Source organism: Myodes glareolus, chromosome 26, assembly GCF_982192425.1.
Source record: "Myodes glareolus chromosome 26, mMyoGla1.1, whole genome shotgun sequence".
Classification (NCBI taxonomy): Eukaryota; Metazoa; Chordata; class Mammalia; order Rodentia; family Cricetidae; genus Myodes; species Myodes glareolus.
Window position 1 is genome coordinate 6,981,164 of NC_142051.1, and position 25,700 is coordinate 7,006,863.

General features: G+C 45.1%; 1 protein-coding gene across 1 annotated transcript in view; it reads left to right on the top strand.

The window, feature by feature from the left end:
* Ppm1h (protein phosphatase, Mg2+/Mn2+ dependent 1H) overlaps positions 1-25,700 on the top strand; it is a 255,649-nt gene that overhangs the window by 217,899 nt on the left and 12,050 nt on the right. The window contains exons 8-9 of the mRNA XM_048418385.3: positions 3,397-3,504; positions 19,007-19,158. Coding sequence (XP_048274342.2) covers positions 3,397-3,504; positions 19,007-19,158 — 260 coding nt within the window. The remainder of the gene's footprint in view (positions 1-3,396; positions 3,505-19,006; positions 19,159-25,700) is intronic.

Consider the following 25,700-nt stretch of genomic DNA (forward strand, 5'->3'; position numbering starts at 1 on the left):
TGAGTAGACTTTTCTACTTGCCCCAACAAAAGGACTCCAAAGCGTCATTGCAATTACACCCCAGGACCAAGAGCCCAGACTGCAATAACAGAGTCATCACTGAGTGCCAGCACCCCCGTCAAACGCAAACACTGAATGACACGGTTGAACCCAAAGAAGACTGTAGACATGAGATGTGTGAGCAGACGTGTAGGAAGTTCGGATGTCCGTGCTGAGATGCCTAAGCTTTGAGCCCACACCCGATTAAACTTCCTACGAACCCAACTCACTGCAGTCAGAGCTAAGAGTTTCAATTAGAAGTAGGCAGTGTGGCCACAAGAAGATGAGTCTTCAAGCGAGTTGTCTATGAGGATTAGATAGTGTTTACCCAGAAAAAAATGACTCACAAGAATATCAAAGCAAGGTCTCTAGCGTGGTCCAGACTGTCCCTCCCAGTCCCTGACCTGGTTACACGTGTCAGTACTGAGACAGTTCTTCGCTTAGGTTCCACAAGCTCTCCTGAACAGAAAAATGGACTGCTGTCTCCCTTAGAAGGAAATCAGCATGAAGATTTTTGGGTTTTCTTTTCAAAAATAATTTTTCTTTTTAAGAATTTCATACATGTCTACAATAAAGCACGATATCCATCACTCCATTTTTCCTCTCCATATCCTTTCCAACATATTCCACTTGCTGGTTTTTTTTTTGTTTTTTGTTTTTTTTTTTTGTTTGTTTTGTTTTGTTTTTTGTTATAGTACCCCGTTAGTGCTGCCCTTAAGTCCATGACACAAGGCCATCCCCTGGAGCATAGGAAACCTAGCATTGACCACACCCTCAAAAAAGAGTGATTCTCCCTGCCCTAGCAATTAATGACTGCCGATTAACTCCTCTCTAAGGGGTGAGGCATGCAGAGCCCCTCCCCCACCCATGCTGGGATTTTAGCAGGCTTGGCCTTGTACAAGTAAGCATGGCTTCAACGATGAGATTGAAATATTTGGGTTAAATGAAATGTCTGATTCACCAAAATGTCCCAAAGCCTCTCAATGGGCTCAAGAAGAAGGGCCGTCTTGTGGCAAGTGGTGGGGGAGTTCTGCCTTTGTAGCCTTTAGTACTGTGGAAAGCTACATTGTAGTCTGTTGTGCTTTGGAAAGCTACATTGTAGCCTGTTAACATTGTGGAAAGCCACATTGTAGCCTATTACACTGTGGAAAGCTACATTGTAGCCTGTTGTTGTGTGGACCACTACCTGGTATGTAGCCTGTTGCTCTATGGAATGCTATCATGCATGTCTCTATTCCACCCTGGAGGAAAGTAGACACACCATCCTTGTCTCACTTCTCCTTGGTTTCTTGGAGTCCTGTAAAGTTTTTTTTTGTTTTTGTCTTTGTTTTTGTTTTTGTTTTTTGTTTTTTCCTCTTTACAAACTTCTACTCAGGCATGGCAGGGTATTTTCACAGCTGCTATGTTTTATTTCCAGAAATTCTTCTAAGTAGCCTTGTGGGCAACACCTGTATAGGTGTAAACAAGTTCAGTCACTTCCAGCAGCATTTACATTCTTTGTTCCAAACATGGGCGGGTGGTTTTTAGCCAGAGAAGCTACTGCAGCAGGGAGAAGGCAGAAGGGCCAGGAAAGAGAGATGCAGAATGTGCCCATGTCAAGCTGAACACTCCTTAACTGGAATGAGACCCATCCAGCCTATATACCCTTTGAATCTGGACCTAAGATGTGTCATGGGGGTCAGCAAGGTGGCTCTGTGGGTAACGACACTTGCCACCAAGCCTGGTAACCTGAGTTTAGTCCCTGGAGCACACTTGGTGAAAGGAAAGAACTCCTGAAGGTTGTCTTCTGACCATCACACATCCCCATGGTACACATGCACACTGCTTACACACATACATACACACACACACACGACATGGTGGTCAGCACTGAAGCAAGAGGATTGCAGTGAGTTGAGGGCCATCCTGAGCCTTGGTGTGACATCCTGTTTCAAGTCCAGCCCCTATAAGTAGCATAATCTCATTTCTGCAGTATTATAAGCCATGTATACCTTCTGACTTGAGACTACCACCAATTCACTGTGCTTCCAAAAAACAAGGGTGAAGAAACTATGTTGGATTATAGTGTGTCTTCCTTCCTTCCTTTCTTCTTTCCTTCCTTCCTTCCTTTCTTTGTTTTTGTTTTATTTTGTTTTATATTTATTTATTTATGAGTCACAGGTCATGTGTTAAAAGTCAGAGAACAACTTGCAGTTTTTTTCCCTCCACCACGTGAGTCCCAGGGATCAAATTTAGGTTGTCACTTGGTGGCAAGTGCCTCTCAACCTGCCCCGAAACTTAGTGTTTCTTCTTGGATTTCCCTCATCCTTGTCTCTATGAGGTAGTTACTACTCAAGTAATAGAGGGAAATCCCAGCTCAGGTCTTAGAGCCGCAGCACTACATGGGCTCTATTGTTGGAGACTTAATGTTAGTGCCATTAGGCTGCATGTCACTCAGTCTGACGGGCAATCTATCACTCTGTGTCTGCCTGTCTGATGCTGTATCTTTTGGCACCACATAGTGTTGCCTCCACCGTGAGAGCTTCTCAGTAGAATTTGTGTTTCCTCAAAATTCACACATCCCTTTGTTTGTGTGCCTTCCAGAACTTAAGCACATTTTATATATTTGTTAGATATGTACCTCTTGCCTCCTTTACCAAGATGAAATCTTCTGTCCCTTCCACATGGTGTGTGCACGTAGTAGGTGCTTTAGGGGATATTTAAGGTGACTCTGTAGATACTGACAAAATATGTTAATTCCATAACACAATATGTTAATTTCATAAACCATCATTAACAAGTTTAGAGAAAGCATGAGGCTGCAGCCTAGCAGTCTGGGCGTTTTGTTCCTTTCACCCGAAAGGATTTGTAAGAATATTGAGGTAGATCATGGAGTCACTAAAGATTTATTTCCTCAGGCCATAAAACTTAATAGTTGAAATTCTCAAAGACAGGAGCTGCCCCAGACTTGCTTCGCCTTCTATTATTGCCTCTGATATTGCTAAGGATGTAGCTGCTGCCCAGCGAATACTTGTAGAGGGGGCGTGTTTGGATGGATGGATAAATCATGGCTGGGTGGATGCTCTTGATTTAGTATGAACTGATTTCAGCAGCTGTAGATTATGCATGCCTTACAGTTAGGTTTATTTTCAGGCCCCTTCAGTTCAGACTTTATAGAAGGAAGCGGAGGACACGCAGCAGAGCAACCTGCTAAAGCCTAAGATCCAGCAGTGACTTTGGTGACACCACACAGCGCAATTGTGATGAGCAGTCTGTCCCGACAGTCTGTACCAATGGCCTAGAGTGATAAGCAAGAGGACTTGGGACAGGATGCTGCCACTGTGTGTATTTCTGGTAACTCTCTGCTTATATTCCTAGGCCCGGGTAATGGCAACTATTGGAGTGACCAGGGGACTTGGGGACCATGACCTGAAGGTTCATGACTCCAACATCTACATAAAACCGTTCCTGTCTTCAGCTCCAGAGGTACTATGTGAAATTATTGTTTCTATTTTGTACAGTAAAATAGTTGTGCTTTCTGCTTTCCCTGACCAACACTCCACATCCAAACAACAGCCAGCAGGACTTACGTGTACCAGTGCGTCTCATGTCACCCCGGTCTCTCTGCAACCACCTGGATTCATACCCTCCCCATCTCTTGCTTAGTGAGCTGTGTTGTCTCCATGCCCCCTCCTTCAGTTCCTCCCACGCATTACTATGAAGTGACTCTTCCCAAAGACATGTTCATGTCTCAGCAGTCTTCCTTGGCACCCCGTGGCTTGGAGCACAACCCAACTCCAATTGTCATTCCAGACTTGTCATTTGATCTGACTTTCTAACCAGATATTTGTTTCCCTGCACAAACCAGATGAACTCAGTTACCATGCATGACCTTCAGTTTCTCATGCTTGTTTGTTTTGTATCTAGTCTTGCCAGGAAGGCCCTGATTCCATCCACAGCGTCCAATTCTCTCTGTGGTTTAGATCAAATGTACCTCCGAAGGCAGCAGTTCTCAACCTGTGGGTCGTGACCCCTTGATCAAACCTCTATCTCCAAAAATATTTATATTATGATCCATAATAGCAAAATTACAGTTATGGAATAGCAATGAAAATAGTTTTATGATTGGGGATCGCCACAACATGAGGAACTGTATTAAAGGGTTCCTCAGATGGCAGTCTTGTCTTTGTCAGCTCTTCATGTACACAGGGCAATACTTTCTGAAATATTTTTGCTCAGTACCTTGTAGCTCAGCTGTTCAGAGAACTTGTGTTGTTCAAGTGTCATTTGGAGAAGTTCAGTAAAAAAATATATTTTTCATTTTGTCTATTTTTTAAAAAATAGAAAAGTTTTTAAAATTCTTGAAATGTTACAAATGTAACATTGAATTCTTCTTCTTCTCCTTGTTTCTCCTCCTCCTCCTTCTATAACCCACTGAGTCCAGTTAGTGCTGCCTAGATGTCCATAGGTGTCAGGTTATCCACTAGAATGAACAGCATACAAAGCAAAATGACTTCCCTCTTCCAACAGCCACTAGCTTCAGTAGTTCTTCAGCTAGGGGCAGGGCATCGTGGGTACCCCCTGCACCCATAAGAATAAGGCTTTCGTGAAAAGTGTGGGAACAGGCTCTCTCCCTACCTGTGCTCACTTACGTCTCATTGATTAAAACCATGTCACTCTTCCAGCTGCAGAGGAGGTTGGGAGAGAGAAAACTTTAGTTCCCAATTTCTGCGGTAGAGACGAGCAAGTCAGAAACCAGCATTGTTGGCCAGACTGTGAAAAATGAGCTATTAAAAAAAGCCCCATGTTATACTGGGAATGTTCAGATGTATAACCATAGTCCATCTGCACGGTCTGCTCCAGAGTAGGTGCTAGGATTAGGGGAAAGCTGTATATTGGAGGTGGCAGCTCATTGCCTGTTCTGTCACTGAGATATACATGCCACATGCGTGCACACACACACTAGTATGTGCTGGGGAAGGGAATTTGAACAGGGTCTTGTTTATTGCCCAGGCTGACTTCAAGTTCAGGATCCTCCTGTCTTAGCCTCCCAACCAACTAACTGTAGGTGTGAGGTTCTACCCCACTCAGTAGGTACTATTCTAATGTAGGTCGTTTTGATTGTGGGAAACATAAATTCACTCAGAATAACCCAAAAATGGGGTGTTTACTTATATCAGAAGACGTACTTCTGGTGTCTTCAAAATGAATATTTAAATAACCAGGCTTTGCAAGAGTGGGCCTGGAATGAACAGCCCTGCAGGAACTACCTCAGCAAAAGCCTGTGAGGGAAGTTCTGCTATTCAGTTAGCCAGCCATGTTCCACGTGTCACAAGCAACCCAGCTCCACACCCCGCCCATGTATCTACATTGTAGAGAAGAGTTTTGATGGGCCCAGCTCCCCTTTTCTAACAGGTACAGGTGACTTCCAGGCCAGCTGTTTGCCCATCAGACCATGTGCCTCTTCCAATATTCTCCATGGACACAGACAGCCATTCAGGCCCGGTCCCCAACAGAACCCTAAACAGGGACAGTTCCTTTTGAGAGTGTCAGAGTTGGAGCTGGCATGAAAATTTCTAGGCCTAAACGCTGGGCGTGAAAGACATATTTCCCGATAGACCCTGGGGTTATCCGTGAAGCTGACTTAGTGGAAATGGTAGCGGTCCACATCCAGAGCCGACCGGTGTTGTCCTGCTGAGCTCCTGAAGCTGTTCTACGTAGTAAGGACCACAGTTGGACAGAATGTCCGAAGTCCCCTGGAGCTCCTTATCCCTCCAGGCTGGCCAACATCAGGACTGGGGAATTACTGCTAAAGCTGCTTCTCACCAGAGGAAAGTAATAAAATCTGAACCCTGAACTCTGTTTCCTTTGAACTCCACTGAGCACAGGGTTTGTAATCGGGCTCATAAAACTGTACTTTCCCCCTTGCGGGAAAGGCTTCCATCCGACTTGTGACTTGTGAACCGGCACCCTCACCTTTGTCCTCTAACAGAAGCCTCCCTGGAGAGCTCAGGAAACACTAATTAAGTGGTTTTGCTCTTCCCAGCAGCCCTAAAACTTCTTTCTCAGGCTCCCTCCCCCTGCACACTTGGAGATCCTTCTCTACGGGAGGGGAGAGTCGCTCAGCGTGGTTTGGAAGACAGTCGTGCGGTGCAGTTAGACTTTAGAGCATCCAGCCGTATTGCTGCTGTCAGCCTTAGGAAACACTGACTATGCAAAGGTCCTCCGGAACGGGAATCTGCCGGACTGATTGTTGGCCGTGGCCATTGTGCTCAGACTAGGTGTCAGAGACATGTCTCTCATGTTTAACTGAGAGGTTGTACTTTTAGACTGTCTCCCTAACATACTTAGGATTTTACAGGCAACATCTCATTCCTGGCAGACCAGGGAGATAAACAATCACTGTACTGATGCTGTACACTGGACCACTGGGACTCGGAAAATAAAATGCCTCCCCAAGTTGTATAACTGTCATGTAGCAAGTGGGCACTTACAACCCGTATCTAATTAGTGTCATGGCAATAAGACCCGAGGTAAAGCAATGTCTACGGTTAGGGTCAGAGTGATGCACCAGGTACTGGTTCTATGGCTTGCGGAGGACACCTCTGTCTTGAGCATGAATTCTTGGTCTTATTACCTCAGTGGCTAGAGTTTCTCAGAGAAACACTGTTGACCTGAGCTACAGGGGAAGATGCTGGTGTAATAGGACGGGGAATTGGGAACGACAGCAATGGTCGCCGTGTGTATGTCAACGAGGCCAGACGGAACTGTGTAAAATACGATTGCATGCCTACAATTTAGCTTAATGGATATGTGCTGTATATACCGAGATCTCTTGCGCAAGATTAAATTTGTTATACACACTTTAAATGTTTCCAGATGGAGGGGCCTTCGCCAGAGTCAGGAGAGGGGGGAAGGGTACCGTTAGGAGAGGGGCAGTTGAATTGACTACTGTGGAGGTTAGGACAGAAAAAGGAGGCAGTCTGTGCCGTTCCGGCCCACCCCCATCTTCGTTCCTTAAGGCTAAAACCCTTCACTCAGGAGCTGGTGCTAAAATCATACCCAAGAGAGAAATGGCTCGGCCACTTCTGTTGTGATCCCAGAAAGGCAGGTTAATTTATTTAAGCCATCTAATGAAGAAGCACAGACTCCCGCCCCGTCTTCATTACCTCCCCCTCCACACACAAGCACCCCCCCTGCACTCTCTGTGCCTCCCTCGGAGTATTTCCCTGCTATGCTTTGACTCTGCCGAGCATGGATCTTTATTTCACATTTGGCTTCTAAATTCCAAATCCAGTTCAGTCTGGTAGTTTTAAGGACTGGGGCTTGTGGGGCAGGGGGAGGGTGAAGAAATGTGATTTGATTCTAAGAAAAAGGGCTCAAAATCCTTCTTGGAAATTACCATTGTTTCCATTCATCATTGTAACTCGTAATTTGATTTGACGAATTAAATATAAATAAATCAAAACCATGTGGATCAAATTTATGTAAAAGATGCACCAGGGTTTAAAAATTAGGGAAGGGTTTCTTTCTGGCCAAACACATTTTCAGTTTTGCTGAACACAAGGCGCTGGAAAAATCTTGAGTTTGCCAAACCTGAAGAGCAGCCGCCAGGTTTCCTGAGCCTCCCTCAGACCTTCTGGGGTCTAAAGCAGAGATTTCTGGCTAAGGCCTGAATTCCACAAGAGGCCCTGCCAAAGGAGCAGGGGCCTGCTTGCAGCAGTCTCCAAGGGAGCAGGGGAGCCTTTTTACCCTCTGGTCCACAGCACCTGGCTTGCTCTGTGTGACTGAGTGGGCTTAACCCTTCCCCCAACTCCCTCCAGCCAGGTCTGCCTCTTGCCTAATTAGGAAGCTTAAGGCTCAACTGTGCCATAGCATCCTGAAGAGGGCAGAATGTAATGGGGAGGACTTCTTCAATCTCTCGGGCACTAGCGCCCAGGCCCTCCGCTTTGTCCCCATTGCCTATAGTTCTCCACCTCCAGCCAAGCACACACAGTGTGTCCTGTTACTCAGACTAGCTTGGCACAAGCCTAGGGCCTCGACTCCCAGATTTTCTGTGTTCCCCACCCCTTTGGGCCTGAGACAGGCCCACTGGAGAGCTAGGATTCCTAATTTCTCCCTTCTTTTCCGGCCTCCACTCCAAGACTGTGCCCTAGTTTGGGCTCTTGGAAGAATAAGGCCCTTTTCTGTCTGGGGGCTCTTCTGCAGAGCCAACTCCCTCCCCCACCCCACAGTCCTGTCTTCCAGCCCAGCCAGACAGAACCACAAGGAGCCTCATTTTCTCTCCGCTTCGTTTCTCCTCTCTGGCTTTTAGGAGTCTGTCAGCTGTTTTTTATAACTCCAAGTCTCTCCTTGAGCTCGTTCCTGGGATTTTTTTTTTAAATCTAGATAATATTCCTTTCCTTATTCAAAACAAGCCTTTCATAAAGGACAAAGAGTCCAAGTCTGAGACCTGCCCCAACCGCCAGCAGGACCCCAGCTGTTTTCCCATCATCCTGCATCTGGCATGGCCTGGACTGGTGGATTAGGGGGAAAAAACAAATAAGACCATCAGTGAAATCGAGGGCAGGAGGTCTGGTGTGGTTAATAATGATCAGTAATGCTTAATGCTCTCCCCTTCCTTCCTACTGGCTTCTAGAAGACTCTTTTCACACTGAGCCACTTCCAGTGAACACTTTCCTATTGGGAGTCCTGGTATTTCCCATGCAAGCAGGAAGGACATTCATGTCCTTCCATGTACATCTTAACATCTTTCCTCTTCTGATTCTCAATGGCGTTTTGTGCTCCAAGTTAGAGTTCCCACTTAGGGGAAGCATGTCTTTCTAATTTGTGCTTCTGCAGTCTAGTTTATAAGGAAATGATTCTAGGCTACCTTGGGAAGGGGAGGAGGTTGAGACATGGCAAGGGAAGCTTACTGTGATTGCATGAGTACAATCTAGAGAGGTAAATAACATTTATGTGCCACCGATGTCTTCAAGTCTTCTGAAGGGGTAGTTATCTTCAGATGATAAAAATGTGTTTTCTTAAATGCATACTTGGTATGGTAGCACACACCTTTAATTCCAGTACTCAGGAAGCAAAAGTAGGTGAATATTGGTGAGTTGGAGGCCAGCTTCATCTAAGTAGAAATTACAGAACATCCAGGGCTAGAGAGAGAGAGACCCATCTCAAAAAAAAAAGAAAGAAAGAGAGAGAGAGAGAGAGAGAGAGAGAGAGAGAAGAAAAGGAAAAAGAAAAGAAAAGAAAAGAAAAGAAAAGAAAAGAAAAGAAAAAAAAACATGGGAATGTACCCCCCAGGAATTAGAATTTGGAGCCATGTAAAGGTGAGTCTAACTGGCGAATAATTAGCCATAAACCTTGTTACTTGCTTTTTAAGGAATTGGAGTTCAGATAAAGGAGGGGAAATGGAGGAGCAGCTGGAGTGAGGAGGGCAAGAAGGGAGCCTTGGAGAGTCGCTGTGTCTGAGAGATTAGCGGAGGCACTGTTAGCCTCGTGAGGCTGACTACGACTACAGAGGTTCCTGAATTGGACATGAAGCAACAAGGGGCGTGGTTCAGCTAGCTGCATGGATGGGGCGGGGCGAGGAGCTGCTGACAGGGCAGTCCCTGTATGCCAGGAACTGTGACCACGAGGAAGGAACTGGGTTGAGAATGTAAAAACTAAAGGAGTCAAATCTGCAGGGTTTTTTTTTCCTGTAATGTAACCAGAACTCACCCAATGCTAGATTCAATTTACAGAGTAAAACAGAAAAGTGATTTTTATTTTATTTTATTAAGCGCAGGAATGGCGGTATGGTTAAAGGGATGATCCTGCCTTCCCGTGGTTTCAAAGACTGTCATGTGTTTAGCATGTATCAGGCCCTGGTGTAATGCCTACTACCATGTCCCCTGACACACACACAAAACATTTCACGTTCTAGCCTGAAAAAAGGAAAGAATTACTAGGGTCTGAAGCAGGAAAATACTCTCTTCCTTTTTCCTTCTGAGTTTGCTGAACCTTTTGTTCATTTGTTTGTTTTTCTCTGTAGCTTTAGAGCCTGTCCTGGAACTCACTCTGTAGACCAGGCTGGCCTCAAGCACACAGAGATCCGCCTGTCTCTTCTTCCCAAGTGCTGCGATTAAAGGCGTGTGCCACCACCACCTGGCTACCAAGTTTTAAAATACACATAAGAGTCTAGAATCAGAATAACTTCCTAATTAGTATAGATTTAGAGCGGGACTCATGGGCAGCCCTGAAAGTAGGCAGTGGATTTCTTCCTTCCCTCCAACCTGGGTTGAGCTGACCCCGTAGACTGTTCTAGAATTTGCCTAGCCCCACCACGGGATAACTTTTTTACTGTTTACCTGCTGAGAAACAGGAGCAGAAATAATGAGTGTAACGTGTGGACCAAGAGAGACCAATGAGAAAATTCTAGATAGTTCAGTGGCCCATTGTAACCATATAGGGCAGTGGTTCTCAACCTGTGGGTCACAACCCACTTTGACAAACCACAGTCTTCAATAATGTTTGCATTACACTTCATAACAGTATAAAAATTACACCTATGAAGTAGCAATAAAAATAATTTTAACTTTGGGGGTCACTACACGTTAAAGGGTTGCAGATTAGGAAGGTTGAGTGCCGCTGCTGTGGAGAGTAGGACTGGAAGTGTTTTCCTCAGTACATACCTTTCTGCCTGTTGTTGGCTCTAAACGGACCACTTTCGGAACTCTTCCCTCTCGTGGCCCTGTGTCACTGGTGTTTATGATTCTGTCATCCACAGACTGGGTGTGGCTGGGTGGTGGCTCTCCACCAGAATCCCTCGTGTGTTCCCAATCCAATGCTGATTGGTTGGCATCCAAAACAAGGTTAGGCTGGTAGTCTAAGATGATTGTGGTTCTCTGTGTAGCCCTGGCTGTCCTGGATCTCTGTAGAACAGGCTGGCCTCGAACTCAGAGATCCGCCTGCCTCTGCCTCCCGAGTGCTGGGATTAAAGGCGTGCACCATGCCCAACTTTATATAATATATAATTCTTAATGACCGTTTACTTGAATATTTAAGTTAGTAGCTCTAATTAGTTTACTGCTATTTCTTTCAATGAGAATGAGAATTTCCAGACCTGTGTCGCTGTTGGGTCTCAGGAGGAGTGGATTCTTTGTGTTCCAAAGAAAAACAAAGCAACCATGGATACTTTTATTTTTATTTTTTCTCTTTGTTTCTTTTTCTTTTATTTTATTCTGGGTTGTTTTTTTTTTTTTTTGATGGCGTGAAACAAAGTAGAACTTGAGGACTCACACCCAAGGTGTCCTTTTACCTACATGTACAAATCATGGCCTGCATGCTCCTGTATTCATGTGACTCATATACCATGTGACACGTATGTCATAAGACATATACATTGCACATATCATACACACACAGAAATTTTTGACACTACAGGGCACGTGGTACTTCAGCATTTTTCAGACTTGATCGATATTTTGATCTTAGAGTCTTAGGAATACACTACTTCACATAAATAGGTAGTAAAGGAAAGAGCAGAAGTAAGTTTAGAGCAACTTCAGAAATCGTTAAAAGTTCTGCCTTCCTCCCAAACTGAAACTTTTATAACAGTTTTTTTTTTTTTTTTACGAAGTTCTGGTCAGTAATTCAAACATCAGTGTTTATAGTCAAATATTACATCACAAAACAATCCAAAGGTACACTAGTTTGACAATTACATGCTGAGGAATGATAGCACAAAAATGTTGAAAATTTTGTTCCCTATAATTAAACCATCATTTCTATATGAGCAGAAATCTTCATATGTACAGTCAACACAAACCCTGAAGTCCATAGCCTACAATAGCCTCTAAGCTGAGTTGCAGCGTTTCGGGCATTTTGGCTGGCATGTGCAGTGTGATAGTATGTATAGTGAAGGAGCGCATACTGTATGTTATGTGTTCAGAACCAAGGCTGCGACAGAGTCGCAGGATGCAGCAGGGGGTGGGGGCTCTGCAAAATGATTCAGATTAATTAATTACACATCAGATTTTGGATTAAATACGGATTGTTGAGCTTTCGCAAACTCTTCATTGTTGCCAGACCTTTCATTAGCGCCCTCAGTTAGTTCTAGGACCGTGATCCACGGTTTGAGAAGTTTGCATTAAGTCTAGGGTGGACTAGGAATTTCCATCTTTTAGGTTTGTTTTTCTTTCTTTCTTTTTTTTTTTTTTCAGAAGTCTCACTCTGTACCCATGTTAACCTAGAGATCACTCTGTAGGCTAGACTGGCCCCAAACTCTATCCATCCTTCTTCCTCAGCATCACAAACACTAGGATTATAGGCATGAGCCAGCATACCTGGCTCATTGTAGAGAATTCGGAGGTGCACCATCCCATGCCATTCTTGACAGTGTTTTAGAAACCTTGGTTTTATAATCCCAGTATGGGCTTGGTGTATTAACATAACCATACTCCAGTCCTAGATGGCGTGAGTCATTCTTTTGACTTACAGGTTTGGGCTATGACATATCCTATCTTCCATTTCTCCAAGAATCTTCAGAGACTTTGTTTCTTTTGTTTTGGTTTGGTTTTTTGTTTGTTTGTTTGTTTGTTTTGGTTTTTGGTTTTACAAAGCAGGATTTCCCTGTGTAGCCCTAGCTTGTCTTGGAACTCACTCTACAGACCAGGCTGGCCTCGAACTCAGTCATCCACTTGCCTCTGCCTCCCAAGTGCTGGGATTTAAGGCATGCGCCACGACCACCAGGAGAGACCTCGGTTTCTTGCTCTGCAGTCAATAGGACTGATTTTGCCGCGTAACAAGAGTCCCACTGTTCACCGACCGCTGGTGGTTGTGCTCTCCAAAGACCACATGCACGGTGACTTGTGCACTTGGTCTCTTGCTCACTTGAGGCCTCTGAAAACCTACCTTTCTGAAGAGTCGCTTGACACAGTAACCCACTGTGGTTCTTTTAATCCCACTAACTGGGAATAGCAGTGATAGGAATTAAGACTCACAATCATTTCGCTGCTTACACATCAGGTTGCCATAGTACTGTCCCTTCAACCAGATCAGTTTTAGGGTTGGGGGAGGGGGCACGATTAACATTTAAGCTGAAAATAATATACACACAAAGAAAACTCTTGCGTGCAAGCTGGTCACCCATATTGACAGCCTTGTGTCCTGAACTGACTGTAACGATTCATCCTGTCCAAGCAGCATCCAGATGCTCATAGGCTGGAGTTCCCCTGGGCCCATGTTAGTGAAGATGACCCCAAATGAGGACCGCTTTAGGTTCTATCCCATTTCTTGTCTAACTCATTGAACAAGGGTTTCACCTAATGATGAACTGGCTGTGGGAGGCTTAGGAGAAGAGGTGTCGTGTGGCTGGATCTGAGTCCATACATGGGGTTTCTTCCTATAGCTTACCTGATTATGAGATGCCAGGCTGTGTGTGGAGGAAATGGAAACCATATGTTCAGGCATTGGCCATAACTTCAGACTGTATTAACACTGTCAAATATTTCAGCTGATTTTGAAGTTTTGGAGTCTGTTAAGTATACTCTCTAAAAGCCAAATCTTTATTTTGTCTGTTTGACTTTAGAGAGAGAGAAAAATGGAAAATCCTCAAGAATATCTGTGGTGTGTTTCAAATATGAAACTACCCACAGCCAAAACAAATAGCCAACTCCTCTGGATCGTTTCAGCAGCCAACATATTTGTGATACTTAGTGTCACTGAATTCATTTTCAGCCAATGCCCTGAAATCACATGACTGGTCACATCAAGGTTTAAATCATCTTGTGATAAAAGTTAAAAGTGGCCAGAGCTCTGAACACGCCCAGCAGCCACTTCGTCCCAACCTTCCATTTTAGAAAGGGAGACCCTAGAGGCTGAGAAGCAAGCCTGTCCTTTGCCACTGCCCAGCAGAAATCCCATCCTGCAGTCAAACCAAATTAGTGACAGCTCTCCAAGAACGCCCATCCTCTCTCCCTTCAGGCATCGGCCTCGCCATTTCTCCCCACATGGCTGACCGTCAGTGTCCAACGTCTCCTCCCTCAGTCTGGGGATTCAGTATCCCCACATCCAGGATTCCTAGCACTATTTCTTAGACTTGTAAAAGAGTAAAGTTGTTTTGGCTGAGGGAGAAGCAGGTCTGAAACCCGTTCAGTCACCACATTGGCTTCACGACGTGTAGTGTTCGTTGAGTTCGTTGAGGAGTGGAGAGTTTGGATGCCGTCCTGGTAGCGTGACTGTCAGTCTTAGAGAATCTATTTGATTCACAGGATTATGAGAAAAAAAGCTGGCTTGTTTCTCGTACAAGCACCGTATTAGCTCGGGTTTTGGATTGGCTAGGATGAGACTTTTATTTCCCACTGCCCCTTGGTGGTCTTTATCTTGTGAACTACCTCTGGCTCTCCTGGCAATGGCGCTACTGGGAGTTCTAATCACTATTATTGTAAATGAGACTTTTAGAATTGAACCCCAAGGTTCCCAGAGCACACTCTCTTCCCTTTGTTCCCACCCAGCAGCCTATCCTTGGTGTTGCCACTTTGAGACCAGAGCCATGAAGGCAGTCATCTACTCAGTCCCCACCCCCACCCCGTGACCTTCATAACAGCTTTGTGAAAAGAGCAGAGCAAACATAATTTCATTTTCCTTGATTGTTTTTCAGTTTAAAAAAGAAATGATCTCAGGGCTGTTTAGCTCACTTGGGGCAGTACTGGCCCGGCTTGCACACTGGTTCAGTCCTCATTATGGTAGTGCTGTGCAAAACCAGGCGTGGTGGTGCATACCTGTGATCATGAGGTTGAGGCGGGAATATCAGTAGCTCAGAGTCATCTTCAGCTACACCGTGAGTTCAAGGCCAGCCTGGGCTACAGGAGCCCCATCTCAAAGTCCCAAAGACTCGTGGGACACTGTAGCTGGAGCCTCCTGCCCTCTTCAAGCCACACAGGGCCGCAGGAGCTTATCCATTTCCACACTGTGGAACCCACAGGAGAAAAAGGCATGACAAATTTGCCGAGATAATGAAGACATAAAAGCTGTGAAGGTTTGCCAGGGCATGGTGACTCACACCTTTGATCCTAGCACAAAAGCTATAAAGGTATCCCAGAGAGGGAAAAGCAGTGGAGCTTGAACAAGTGGGAAAACTGATGGGTTCTTCTCTTAAATCAGTTCAGGACACCTATGTCAGCTTGCAGTATCGCGCTCTCTTAGCAGGCCCCCAAAATATCAGTAATAGGACAAAGAGGGCACGTAGCACACACATGCTGAAACAGCGGTCTGCAGCCGAGCACTCAATGGAGGAACTGTATTAAAGAGTCACAAGCCCCTGAGTCAAGTGGGTGTCACTGATGGTGTTACCGTCTCGAAATGCTGGAAATCTGAAGCCCTGTGAGCTGTCAGCACTTGCTTCATCCGGGGTATATTAGCCAGGACTCCGGTTCTCCTCCAGCTCATTCCCCTTACCATGCCCTGAATGTGCTTCTTGAGTCTAGGAGAGGGGCATGCAAGTCTCCTGCTTCTGCATAAATAGCCGATTGCATTCTGGTAACTATTTGGGCCTGTCAGCGTCAGCAAGCTACGCCTATGAAGCTAGCATCTTATCAGTGGGTCTGCAGTTAGATGATGACGTAAGTCATCAAGGCAGAGAAGTCCATCAGTTCTGCCCAGTGGCAGCCAATGCCCAGAAGTTCTGGTAGCCGGCGATGGCTAGTAATAATCCCTCCAGCAGATGTTCCTGGGCTTGGTTGATTTGATTTGGTATCACTTTTCTTCAATGCTGGTATTCGACCCTATTTGGAATTTTGACCTTTCACCCGGCTAGCAGGATGAAGTGTAATGTGTAATACTATCCTCCGGCAGTGCTAGGCAGTGGCACGGGGACACAGTGCCTGGGCAGACACACACAGTAGACGACAATTGCTCACCGGTGATGTTTCATAGGCTATGTTTACTGAATGCATCTTCAGCTGACCATATCTTCAGTTTAATAATGGGTTCATCAGGATACAAGCCCTTTCTCAAGTCAAAGAACATCTATGTATTACTCTAACTTAATGTAAGACTCCCAAGGCTTCTAGCTGCCCCTCCCTTCCTTTCTTTACAGATTGGACAAGGGCAGGCAGCGTTCAGCCACGCTTTCTAGCCTCTTACCCCCCACCAGGTGTTCACTGCCTTATGCACTTTGCAGCTCCCCCTTAGGGCCCTGCAGCAATGCTCTTCCAGATGCCTCCGTTCTGTGGAGCCGCAGAGCCCACCAGAACCGCGTGAGGCTTCCAGGAACTTGAAAGACTGTTTCAGGCAGTGAACAGAAAAACTTTGGGGAGGGGAGGGTTTCTGATTGAGGAAGGCCCCCAGCAGCCTTAGGGAGAGCCTCAGCGTGGAATGGGATGGCTTGCACACCAGACAATGTCTCTAAAAGCACTTTCACAGAGCGCTCTGCCTCGTAGGTTAATGTACAAGGCATGAGCGTAAGTGGAAAGTTGGCAAAGTCCTGTGGAAATTGGCTGAAGGGCAGGAAACAGAGGATAGCTGTAAAAAAAAAAACCTAAAAGGCCGTTAATTGCGGAGTGCCTGGGGGCTGGGGTGGCCACTGGCTTTGTATTACTTACATAAAGGTTGTGTGGAAAATGGCATTGAAAGGGAATTTCATGCTGGTTCATGGAACCGCCTCAGTGAGCTGAGTGGAAAGGCGAATAGACTTGGTGAGGATTCCAATCACTGATGGGGTTGGTATGAACCCACGTGGTTCCATCGGCCAGGTTTCCCTTTGATGACCGGGGCTCATTTCAGACGGAAGGAATCAACCTGCCACTTCTTGGGCCAGCAAAAAAGCATTTTGAAGTCATTTGGGCGCCCCGCTCACAGGGCAGATCCTGAACACAGTATTATCTTCACACCTTTAAACATCTGTTTCAGGAAGGAGTGAGCCGTAAATGGAAACTCCTCTCAAGTACAGATGTAAGACTGAGCCACCTGGCATTCTCTACCTCCCTCGTTACTTAACATTTCCTGTCCAGCAGAGCTCAGATGAGCCCGGTAGCTTATTGTAGGGTAGCCCCAGTGGGAAGCTAGCCAGCTCCCATTTAAGACATCATGGCCTTAGCATATGAGGTAGGACTTGGAGTTGGGAGCCCAGGGGTGACATTTATTGTCCTTTCCATTGTCTTAGGACACTAATTGTGTCTGGCATCACAGAGTCTATAGAGTCCTTGATTTCCAGGCCCTGTAGGACTCCTGTGACCTTGCTACTCAAAGTGTGGTCCCAGAATTTGTATGTCTGACATCACCTGGAGAACTGTGGGTTCTCATGCCCTCCTTAAGAAGCATCTGCGAGCGCTCAGGCTCCCTGACTGACTGGCTTACACACTAACATTTGAGGAAACATGGCTCCAACTCCCAGCAACCACAGAAAATAGAGCAAAGAGGGGTTGGTTACCTCCCATCGAGGGAAAATAAGCCATGAGTACCTTGAGGAAGGATATCTGAAAATTCAAGTTCTGTGCCTCATGGACCCCCAACCCCACTTGGAGAAAGCTCAATGCTCAGCCCTAAGTGAGCATGCATTTGAGGAAAAAGGAATTTAAAAGCTGGTAGAGTATGCTGCCGAGGGGTCCCTGGGGATGGCATCAGGTGCCGGGCCGTCAGCTAATTGTTTCTATCTAATCCACAGGCCACAGAGGCCCGGACCTGTGGCTGCTTTTCATTTGAGCTCCTTTTCCAGGGTCAAGCATTCTTTTAGTTTCAGGCATTCCCACCAGGCTGTCTGCTAACCCACAGGACCAGTGCCTAAAGGATGTCACTGGCCTAGACAAACCATTCTAGAACAAAGGCCGGTTTTGAACCATCTGGTCGACCTCTTAGAATCCCATTACCTATACCTGAGATGGCCAGATGCCACCAGTGTGAAGGCACACAAGAGCAACAGCCTATGCCACATTCTCTTTTTCTCTTCCCACCCCTACCCCATTGCTTTCTCCAAGCACATAGGATAAAGGAATTGAGAGAGAGGAAATTGGTGAATCATTAAATTGATGTTTGTCCTCAGCCCATGAAGTACTGTAAGCAGGGAGGCTCTGCAGAATCAGGAAGAAATGACTATGAAACCCCCAAACTCCTCTGTGCTCCTCCCTGCCCCCACCAACCCTGTCCAAGTAGGGTTAGCATAGAGTTGTACTGTCCGTCTCACCCTGATGAGACTCAGTTCTGAATTCTTTCTAGTTTCCCAAGGATGTTCTGTCCTCTGTAAAGAGTTTCTTAGGCCAGTGTTGAAATACCACTAGCATTCAAGATATGAGATCAGAGAAGGTAGGAAACTTGTCCAGCAGCATGCTTTGGACATGCAACTTGAGCTTCCGCCTTTTCTAAATTGTCAATCCCAAGTGTAATACCATAACCTCATCCTTACTCAGAGGGAGGGGGTGTTGTGGCCCTTTGTGCCTTAGAAGAAATAGGCAAGAATGATTTCAAATAAGATACACCTTAAACAAAGTCTGTCTCCTTAGTCGTTAATAAATACATTTGGAGTCATTTCTTATAACCCCAAACGGACTTCATCTCCCTTACAGACTATTTCTTAAAATGGAAGAATCTATTTTTTTTCACTTTATATTCATAGCAATTGGGAAAGGATGGCTCTTAATATATGCAGAAGAAGCCAACCAGGCTAGCTCATCATGGCTCACATGGGGTCCACGTGTAAGTCATCTCTTCAGCGGTATCTCAAGTATTACCTTTTCTACTCGTATCTTTCTTGTTAATTAGTAAGCCCTTCGGGGCCGCATTCTCAGTTGTGACTAGGCCTAAGTGTCTGAGAACAAGTTTCAGAAAGAGGCTGTCCACTCCACAAGGCTCGCTAATGGATCAAGGACCTTGTAGTGTATCTATGAAAATTAGTAGGGTCAGACAGAAAAAAAAGCCTGGAATCAGAAGCTGCTTGGTTAGAAACAAAAACAAGAGCAAAGCATCACCCACGCACCCCCTCTCAGCACTTCTCACCTTGCAGTTTCCCCGTTCTTTGCAGGTTAGAGTCTACGATCTCTCCAGATATGAGCACGGAGCAGACGACGTGTTGATCTTGGCTACGGACGGACTCTGGGATGTCTTATCCAATGAAGAAGTAGCGGAAGCAGTCACTCAGTTTCTTCCCAACTGTGACCCGGATGACCCTCACAGGTGGGCACGTTGTAAGCACTTGTGTGGTCTCACCGGGACTCATGCAAGAAAGGCTCAGGACCAAATGCAGGGGGCTGCCTGTCTCATAGAGGTTCTCCCGTGACAGAAAACCCGCCTTGAGCTGACCTCGAATACAGATGGCAAAGAATTCAGTTTATTGAAAAGTTTTCCAGGGGACTGAGGACGGGCTCAGTTGGTAGAATGCTTGCTTACCATTCATGCATGAGACATGGGTGCAGTCGATAGCACCTCATAAACGGCTTGGTGGCACATGCCTGTAGTTCTAGCACTTAGGGTATGGAAGAAGTTCAGGGTCATCAGCTAAGTAAAGGGTTTGAAGCCAACCTAGGCTACATGAAACCCTATTTAAAATTTAAAAAAAAAAAGAGCAACATTTCTTTTTTACTTTTTTCCTTTGTGAGGAGTAAGAGGGGTTGAGACAGGTTCCAGTATGTAATGCTGGCATGCCTAGAACTCATCCTATAATGGACCAAGGTAGCCTCACACTTGGAAGGAGCTCCCTGCCCCTTCCTCTGTAGTGCTTGCAGTGTGAGCCACCACACCTGCCTCCTTTCTCGTGTTCTTCCTGCACGTTGATTGGGTTTTGATCCTGCTGGTGAGAATGATGACAGGGTCCTTTCGTGTATTGGTCATTCGTTAGGAATGTTTTCTTTTAAGAAGTTCAGAGACAGGAGAGGGCGATTACAGTGGAGTTTTCCTTTGAGGTATTGCGCTAGGGTAAATACCCCAGCAGCCCTGAAGACTCAAAACCCTAGAAGAAAACACCTCTAGAAGAAAGGCAGCCTCAGCTATAACAGCAAGAAATGATTCATCGTGAGGAAAAGCCAGTAGCACAACAGGCAGTAGAGCTGAAAATATTCCCTTACTGAGCTGGTTAGCAGAAAATATAAATAAATATCTTAGCTTGCATCAGTTTTAAGAGCTCCAAAAACATGCTCAAGGATGAGCTAGGGGTGGTGGCATGTGTTCTGAATCCCAGCACTCTGGAGATTAAGACAGGTGAATATCTGAATTGGAGGCCTTCCTGGTCTGCAGAATGAGTTCCAGTTCAACCAGGATGACATAGAGAAACCCTCTGTCCACAAACCAAGATCTAAAAGGAAAGAAAATATTATTAAGGAGAAGAGACTATGCAGATTTTAAAAATAAGTAAAGGGGAGCTGGGGAGGTGGCTCAGTGGTAAGAGAACTTGCTGCTCTTGCAGAGGACCCAGGTTCAGTTCCCAGCACCCACATGGCAGCTCACAACTGGCTCCAGCTCCAAGGAGTCCAACATCCTCTTCTGGCCTCCACAGGCACCAAGCACATGCAAGGTGTGCATACATACATGCAGGCAAAGCACTGATAACATGCAATTAAAAATACGTATTTAAAACATATAAATGAAACTTCTAGATATTAAAAATATATAAAATAGAAAGTATCAGTGACCAGGATAAAGACAGTTGAAGAGAACACAGCTGAGATAGAAAACTGGACTAAATAGGTAACCTCTCCTACAGCTCGAAATACAAGGAGAAAAGAAACAGTGAAACACTACATAACTAGAAAGGTCACCTCAGATGCTCTGTATGTTTCCAAAAGGAGATAACATAGAAGGTGGGGAAGGGGGAATTACAGAATTCTTGAACAATGCTAAACCTAGGAGCCAGAAAACCCAACAAATCTCATACAAAACAAATTTTTTAAAAAAAGGAAATTGTAAATAGCTACTTATGTTCCTTACTTATTGAAAAAATGTATTTACTTTCATATTTTGCTTCCCATGTCTGTGTTCCACAAGTGTGCAGTGCTCTCATAGGCCAGGAGAGGGCATCTGGTCCCCTGGAACTAGAGACACAAGTGGTTGTGAGCCAACATGTGGGTGCTGGGAATTGAACTCGGGTCCCCTGAAGGGCAGCAAATGCTCTTGGCCCCTGAGCCATCTCTCCAGCCCTAAATAAGTACATCTTAAGAAGCTAGCGGCCCTTAGGTGCTAGAAAATAGATGTACACAGACTTACCACTTACAACAGTCTTCTTAGAACAATAGAAGAGTCGAGAGACCCTCCATCGCTTCAGTTGAGTAAGCAAAAGGCTGTGAATCTGGAAAACTATCAATAAAGGAAGTGAATTAAAGAAATTTCCATAACAAAAACTAAGAAATTTTACTGCCAACCAATTTCTGAGGAAAATTTTGAAGGGAAAGACCCAAGAAACCAAGTGGGTTGTTAAACCAAAGTATAAGCAAGTACATGGATGGGCACAGACACACATTCTCTGTATGAAGCACCGAGACAGCTAAAGTTGTTAGAACTAATTTGCTGGATTAAACTAGCACGTAGGTGAGGTGTCACCACCTTCACCTAAAATCCTAACACTGGACAGTGGAGACAGAAAAGGCACAAGTTCAAGGACAGCCGGAGGTACATAGCGATCCCATCTCGTAAACAAACTCACTCACCACCAGCAAACAGCATGCTAATTGGAAGGACAGTCATAAGCTTAAATAGGTTGTTTTTTTTTTTCTGTTTGGGAAATATTTAACTTGTAAACTTTAAATGTAAATAGTTAGGAAAACTAAAATAGCAGTATCATGGCTCGTCTGATAGTGGGAGGAACCCCACGTGGAAGTGAGCCATGTTTCTGAACATCTTACCAATCAAGGAGAAAAGTTATTACTGCAAACTATAAATAACCTGGGTCTTGGAAATAGTGCTACATATGGAAAGTATAAAGGCTGCATCTTGGCCTTTTTCTTTTCCTGCTTTTTGAGCTAAGCATAGATCAAGGCTCCACTCACCTCTGACATACCAGAAGTGACTGCCTTCCCTCCATGTCGTGGATACCTCCACTTGGAGCTTCCCCTGTGTTCTAAGAATCCTCAGCCACAACCTGCTGACATTTTGACCACAGGGGGGAAAAAGACAAACAACAAAGACTGAAAGAAACCTGTAACCCTAGAGAAAGACATGTCTTAATGTTTTCAGCTTGTTCGCTCCACATAAACGTGTACAAAAGAATCCATGTAGCTCCCAGGCTCTACAAAACTGTCTGTCTGTCCATGTTCCCCCTGTGTGTACACTGCACACTTCCACATGTACAAAAGAATCCACGTAGCCCCCAGGCTCTACAAAACTGTCTGTCTGTCCATGTTCCCCCTGTGTGTATGCTGCACACTTCTAGTTCCAAATCCATGGTGCTTACATCAGTGACAGCAGCAGACTAAATCTCCAAGGGAGTCATAAAGAGAAAAACAAACACCAGAAGGACAACATGTATACCAAAAGGATAAATTATTAAGCCAAACTTTGATTCCTTGAAATATCTAACACATTAGAGGAACATAAAACTACAATGGAATTTCTCTTGACACTCACAGAATGGATGGAAGGCAGTCGCAGACGTAGAATGCTGTGTGTTTCCATTCAGGGGTGGAATTCCTCCTCTAAGAGGTCCTGGAAGAGGCAGAGAGTGGACTTGGTGGGAGCTGAGGGTTGGAAGGACGGAAGAACGGGAGTTGTTGAGTAATGAGTTAACAGTTGGGAAAGAGGATGAAGCAGAAGAGATCAGTGGATGCTGCTGATAACCTCACCAGGATACAACTGTCCTTAACACCACAGACAAGCACTTTAGATCCAAACTTTAATAAGGTAGATACAGTAAAGCTGATGTTATATATTTATCATAATCAAATTAAAAACTAATAATTAATAAAATCAATTCTAAAAGGCAATAAAAAATGAACAAAATCCATAAATTTTCTGAGACATTGATAAAAATGGAATTCAAATAATAGTAGCTCCAAATAGTTGTAACTCAGATGCAGCAATAATTAAAACGTAAGAGGCAATCCAACATTAGATCAATATAAGAATATCATTTCAGCCAATATTGAATCTATATAGCACATTATAATAAAAAATATCATGGAGTTTTGAGGACTGGAGAGACGTCTAAATGTGAAGAGCAATGGCTGCCCTTCCAGAGGACTTGGAATCAGTTCCCAGCACCCACATGATAGCTCCAGATTGTAACTCCAGTTTCAGGGGTCCTGACACCCTCACACAGACACACATGTAAGCTAAACACCAATGCACATAATTTTTTAAATTTTTTTAAAGTTATATCAGAAATATCCATAAATTATTTTAAATTTTTATTTATTTTTGTTTTATTGTAAGAGTGTTTACCTGCATGTGTGTATGTGCATGGAGTACCTACAGGGGACGAAAAAGGTCATCAGATCCCCTGGAACTCGGGTTACAACAGGTAGTGAGCTGCCCCATGAGTACTGGAAATCCAACTCCAGTCTCTGCGAGAGCAGCAGCTGCTCGTAACCACTGAGCCACCTCTCCAGCCCAGTGGATTTGCACAGACTCTGACAAGCTGATTCAAGGCAAGTGTAGAAAAACAAAACTGGAGTCCTATTCTAACATGTATTTAGGCTGTACAAAGTCCTGCCCTGCTTGATAGTAAGATAAAACTAAGCCTAATTAACACAATAGGAAAACTTAAAAATGCCCCTTATCTGAAAAAAAATCAATAAATGAGGTACTAGTAAGCCTAGGTATAGTGGGACATCTTAAAAGCAAAAATAAAAATAAATTAAAACTTTTAGAAAGCAGCATAGGAGATCATCCTGTGGCCTCGGAGTTGGGAAGAATTTCTTACAAAACACAAAAACAAGTGGGTTTTTGTTTAGTTTTGTTAAGACCAATAAGGGTCTGGAGAGATGGTTCAGCACTTGGAGCACCTACTGCTTCCAGAGGACCCGGGTTCAGTTCCAGACATCTACATCAGTGGTTCATAGCCTGTACCTCCAGCTCCAGGGAAATCCAGTGCCCTCTCTTGCCCTCAGGCTCTTCTGTCCTCTGAGGGCATGCACACACACATGACGCAGACACACTTGTGCACACACCTAAACGTAAAATAAGTGAGTCCATTTTAAGGTCGGTGTCACTACATTAACCATCACAAACCTTGTTTCTTCAAAAGACAGAAATAGCCAAATGGTAAGCAGTGGGCCAAGGGAAGATGTATCTACCTTGTTCAACCCAAGAGGGATTTTTATCCACTCTGTATGAAGGACTCTCAGAGAGCAATAAAACACGCAAGCTGGGGGATATCGTTCCCTTGGTAGAATGCTTGCCTGGCACAAATGAAGCCTGAGTTCAGTGTAAAGAACAGCGTGGTGTGTTGGTGTATGCCTGTCATCCCAGCCCTATGTGTATAGATGCAGGAGGATGCTTGTTGTGGAATATCATTTTAACTAGGCACAGATGTGCTGCACTTGTCTATGCTGTGGACTATTACTTTAACTATGGAAAGGTGCCACGCACCACGACCCCCACCTCCCCTCCCCGTCTGCGTTCTGTGTGCTACAACCCAGTTTGCAAGCTTCGGGCAAGGGGCTGGAGGTTGAGAATACACACGCAGAGACAGACCGACACACAGACCTTCCAACGCTGGTACCAAAAAGCCCCTCTTTAATAGCACCTTGGAGGCTTAAATACCCAGCAGTCAATGGCCAGTAGGTAAAATTCCCATCCTCTGATCCTCTAGGGAAGGCACAGCTTTTAGTAACTTCAATTAGAAGGCTCTAGACAGGGAAGAGCAGCTGAAGGCCAGGACTCCGTTGCCTTTGTTTGTGCTGCGTTTGTTTAATGATATAAGGATGTGTGTTTACTTTTGTGACGATGTGCTGCCTCTGTTTCGCCTTGCCTGCCTAGGGCGCTTGATGGGTCTGGTAAAGAGCTGAACAGCCAATAGCTAGGCAGATAAAGGATAGGCGGGGCTGGCGGGCGGGTAGGAGAAAGGGCTGGGGGAGAAAGCAAGAGAAGAGAATGAGGAGAGCGGTGGGGATGGGGAAAAACATGCCCAAGGCAAGAAGCCAGGCAGCTACCTGGCACGAGAAGCAGTGAAAGTTAGACAGACAGAAAAGTGAAAAGTCCCAAGGAGAGAAGGTAGATAAAGAGAAACAGGGCAAGTCAAAAGTCAATGCTAAGCTAGGCCAAGCATTCAAAACTAATAACAAGCCTCTGTGTCCTGATTTGGGAGCTGGTTGGTGGGACACTTTTCCTCCTAGAATTGGTTGGTGCAGTTGTGTTCGGGTGCAGAGGTTGTGCTGGGCTTAGCTAACAGTTCTTCCCTTGGCTCCCCCTTTGCTCTTCCTCATCTGTGGTTTTAGTTTTCATTCCCAGTCTGTCCCCTACTTGTTAGCATGGCAGTTTGCTCTGCTCCGTAAAGCCAGCTACAAGTTAGGAGTTACAGGGCCCTTGGCGCTTTTTACATTTCCCCAGGCTCTCGTTGTATTTACTAGCCCACCTCTCTCCATGGCAACAAATCTGCCCACCACGGTGTTAAAACCTACAGACGGTATGTGTGTGCCCAGTCAGAGGGGACGCCTAGGTACAGAAGAGCTTGCAGAGACAGTAATAGAAAGGAAGGAAGGAAGGAAGGAAGGAAGGAAGGAAGGAAGGAAGGAAGGAAGGAAGGAAGGAAGGAAGGAAAGAAGGAAGGAAGGAAGGAAGAAAGAGGTTTT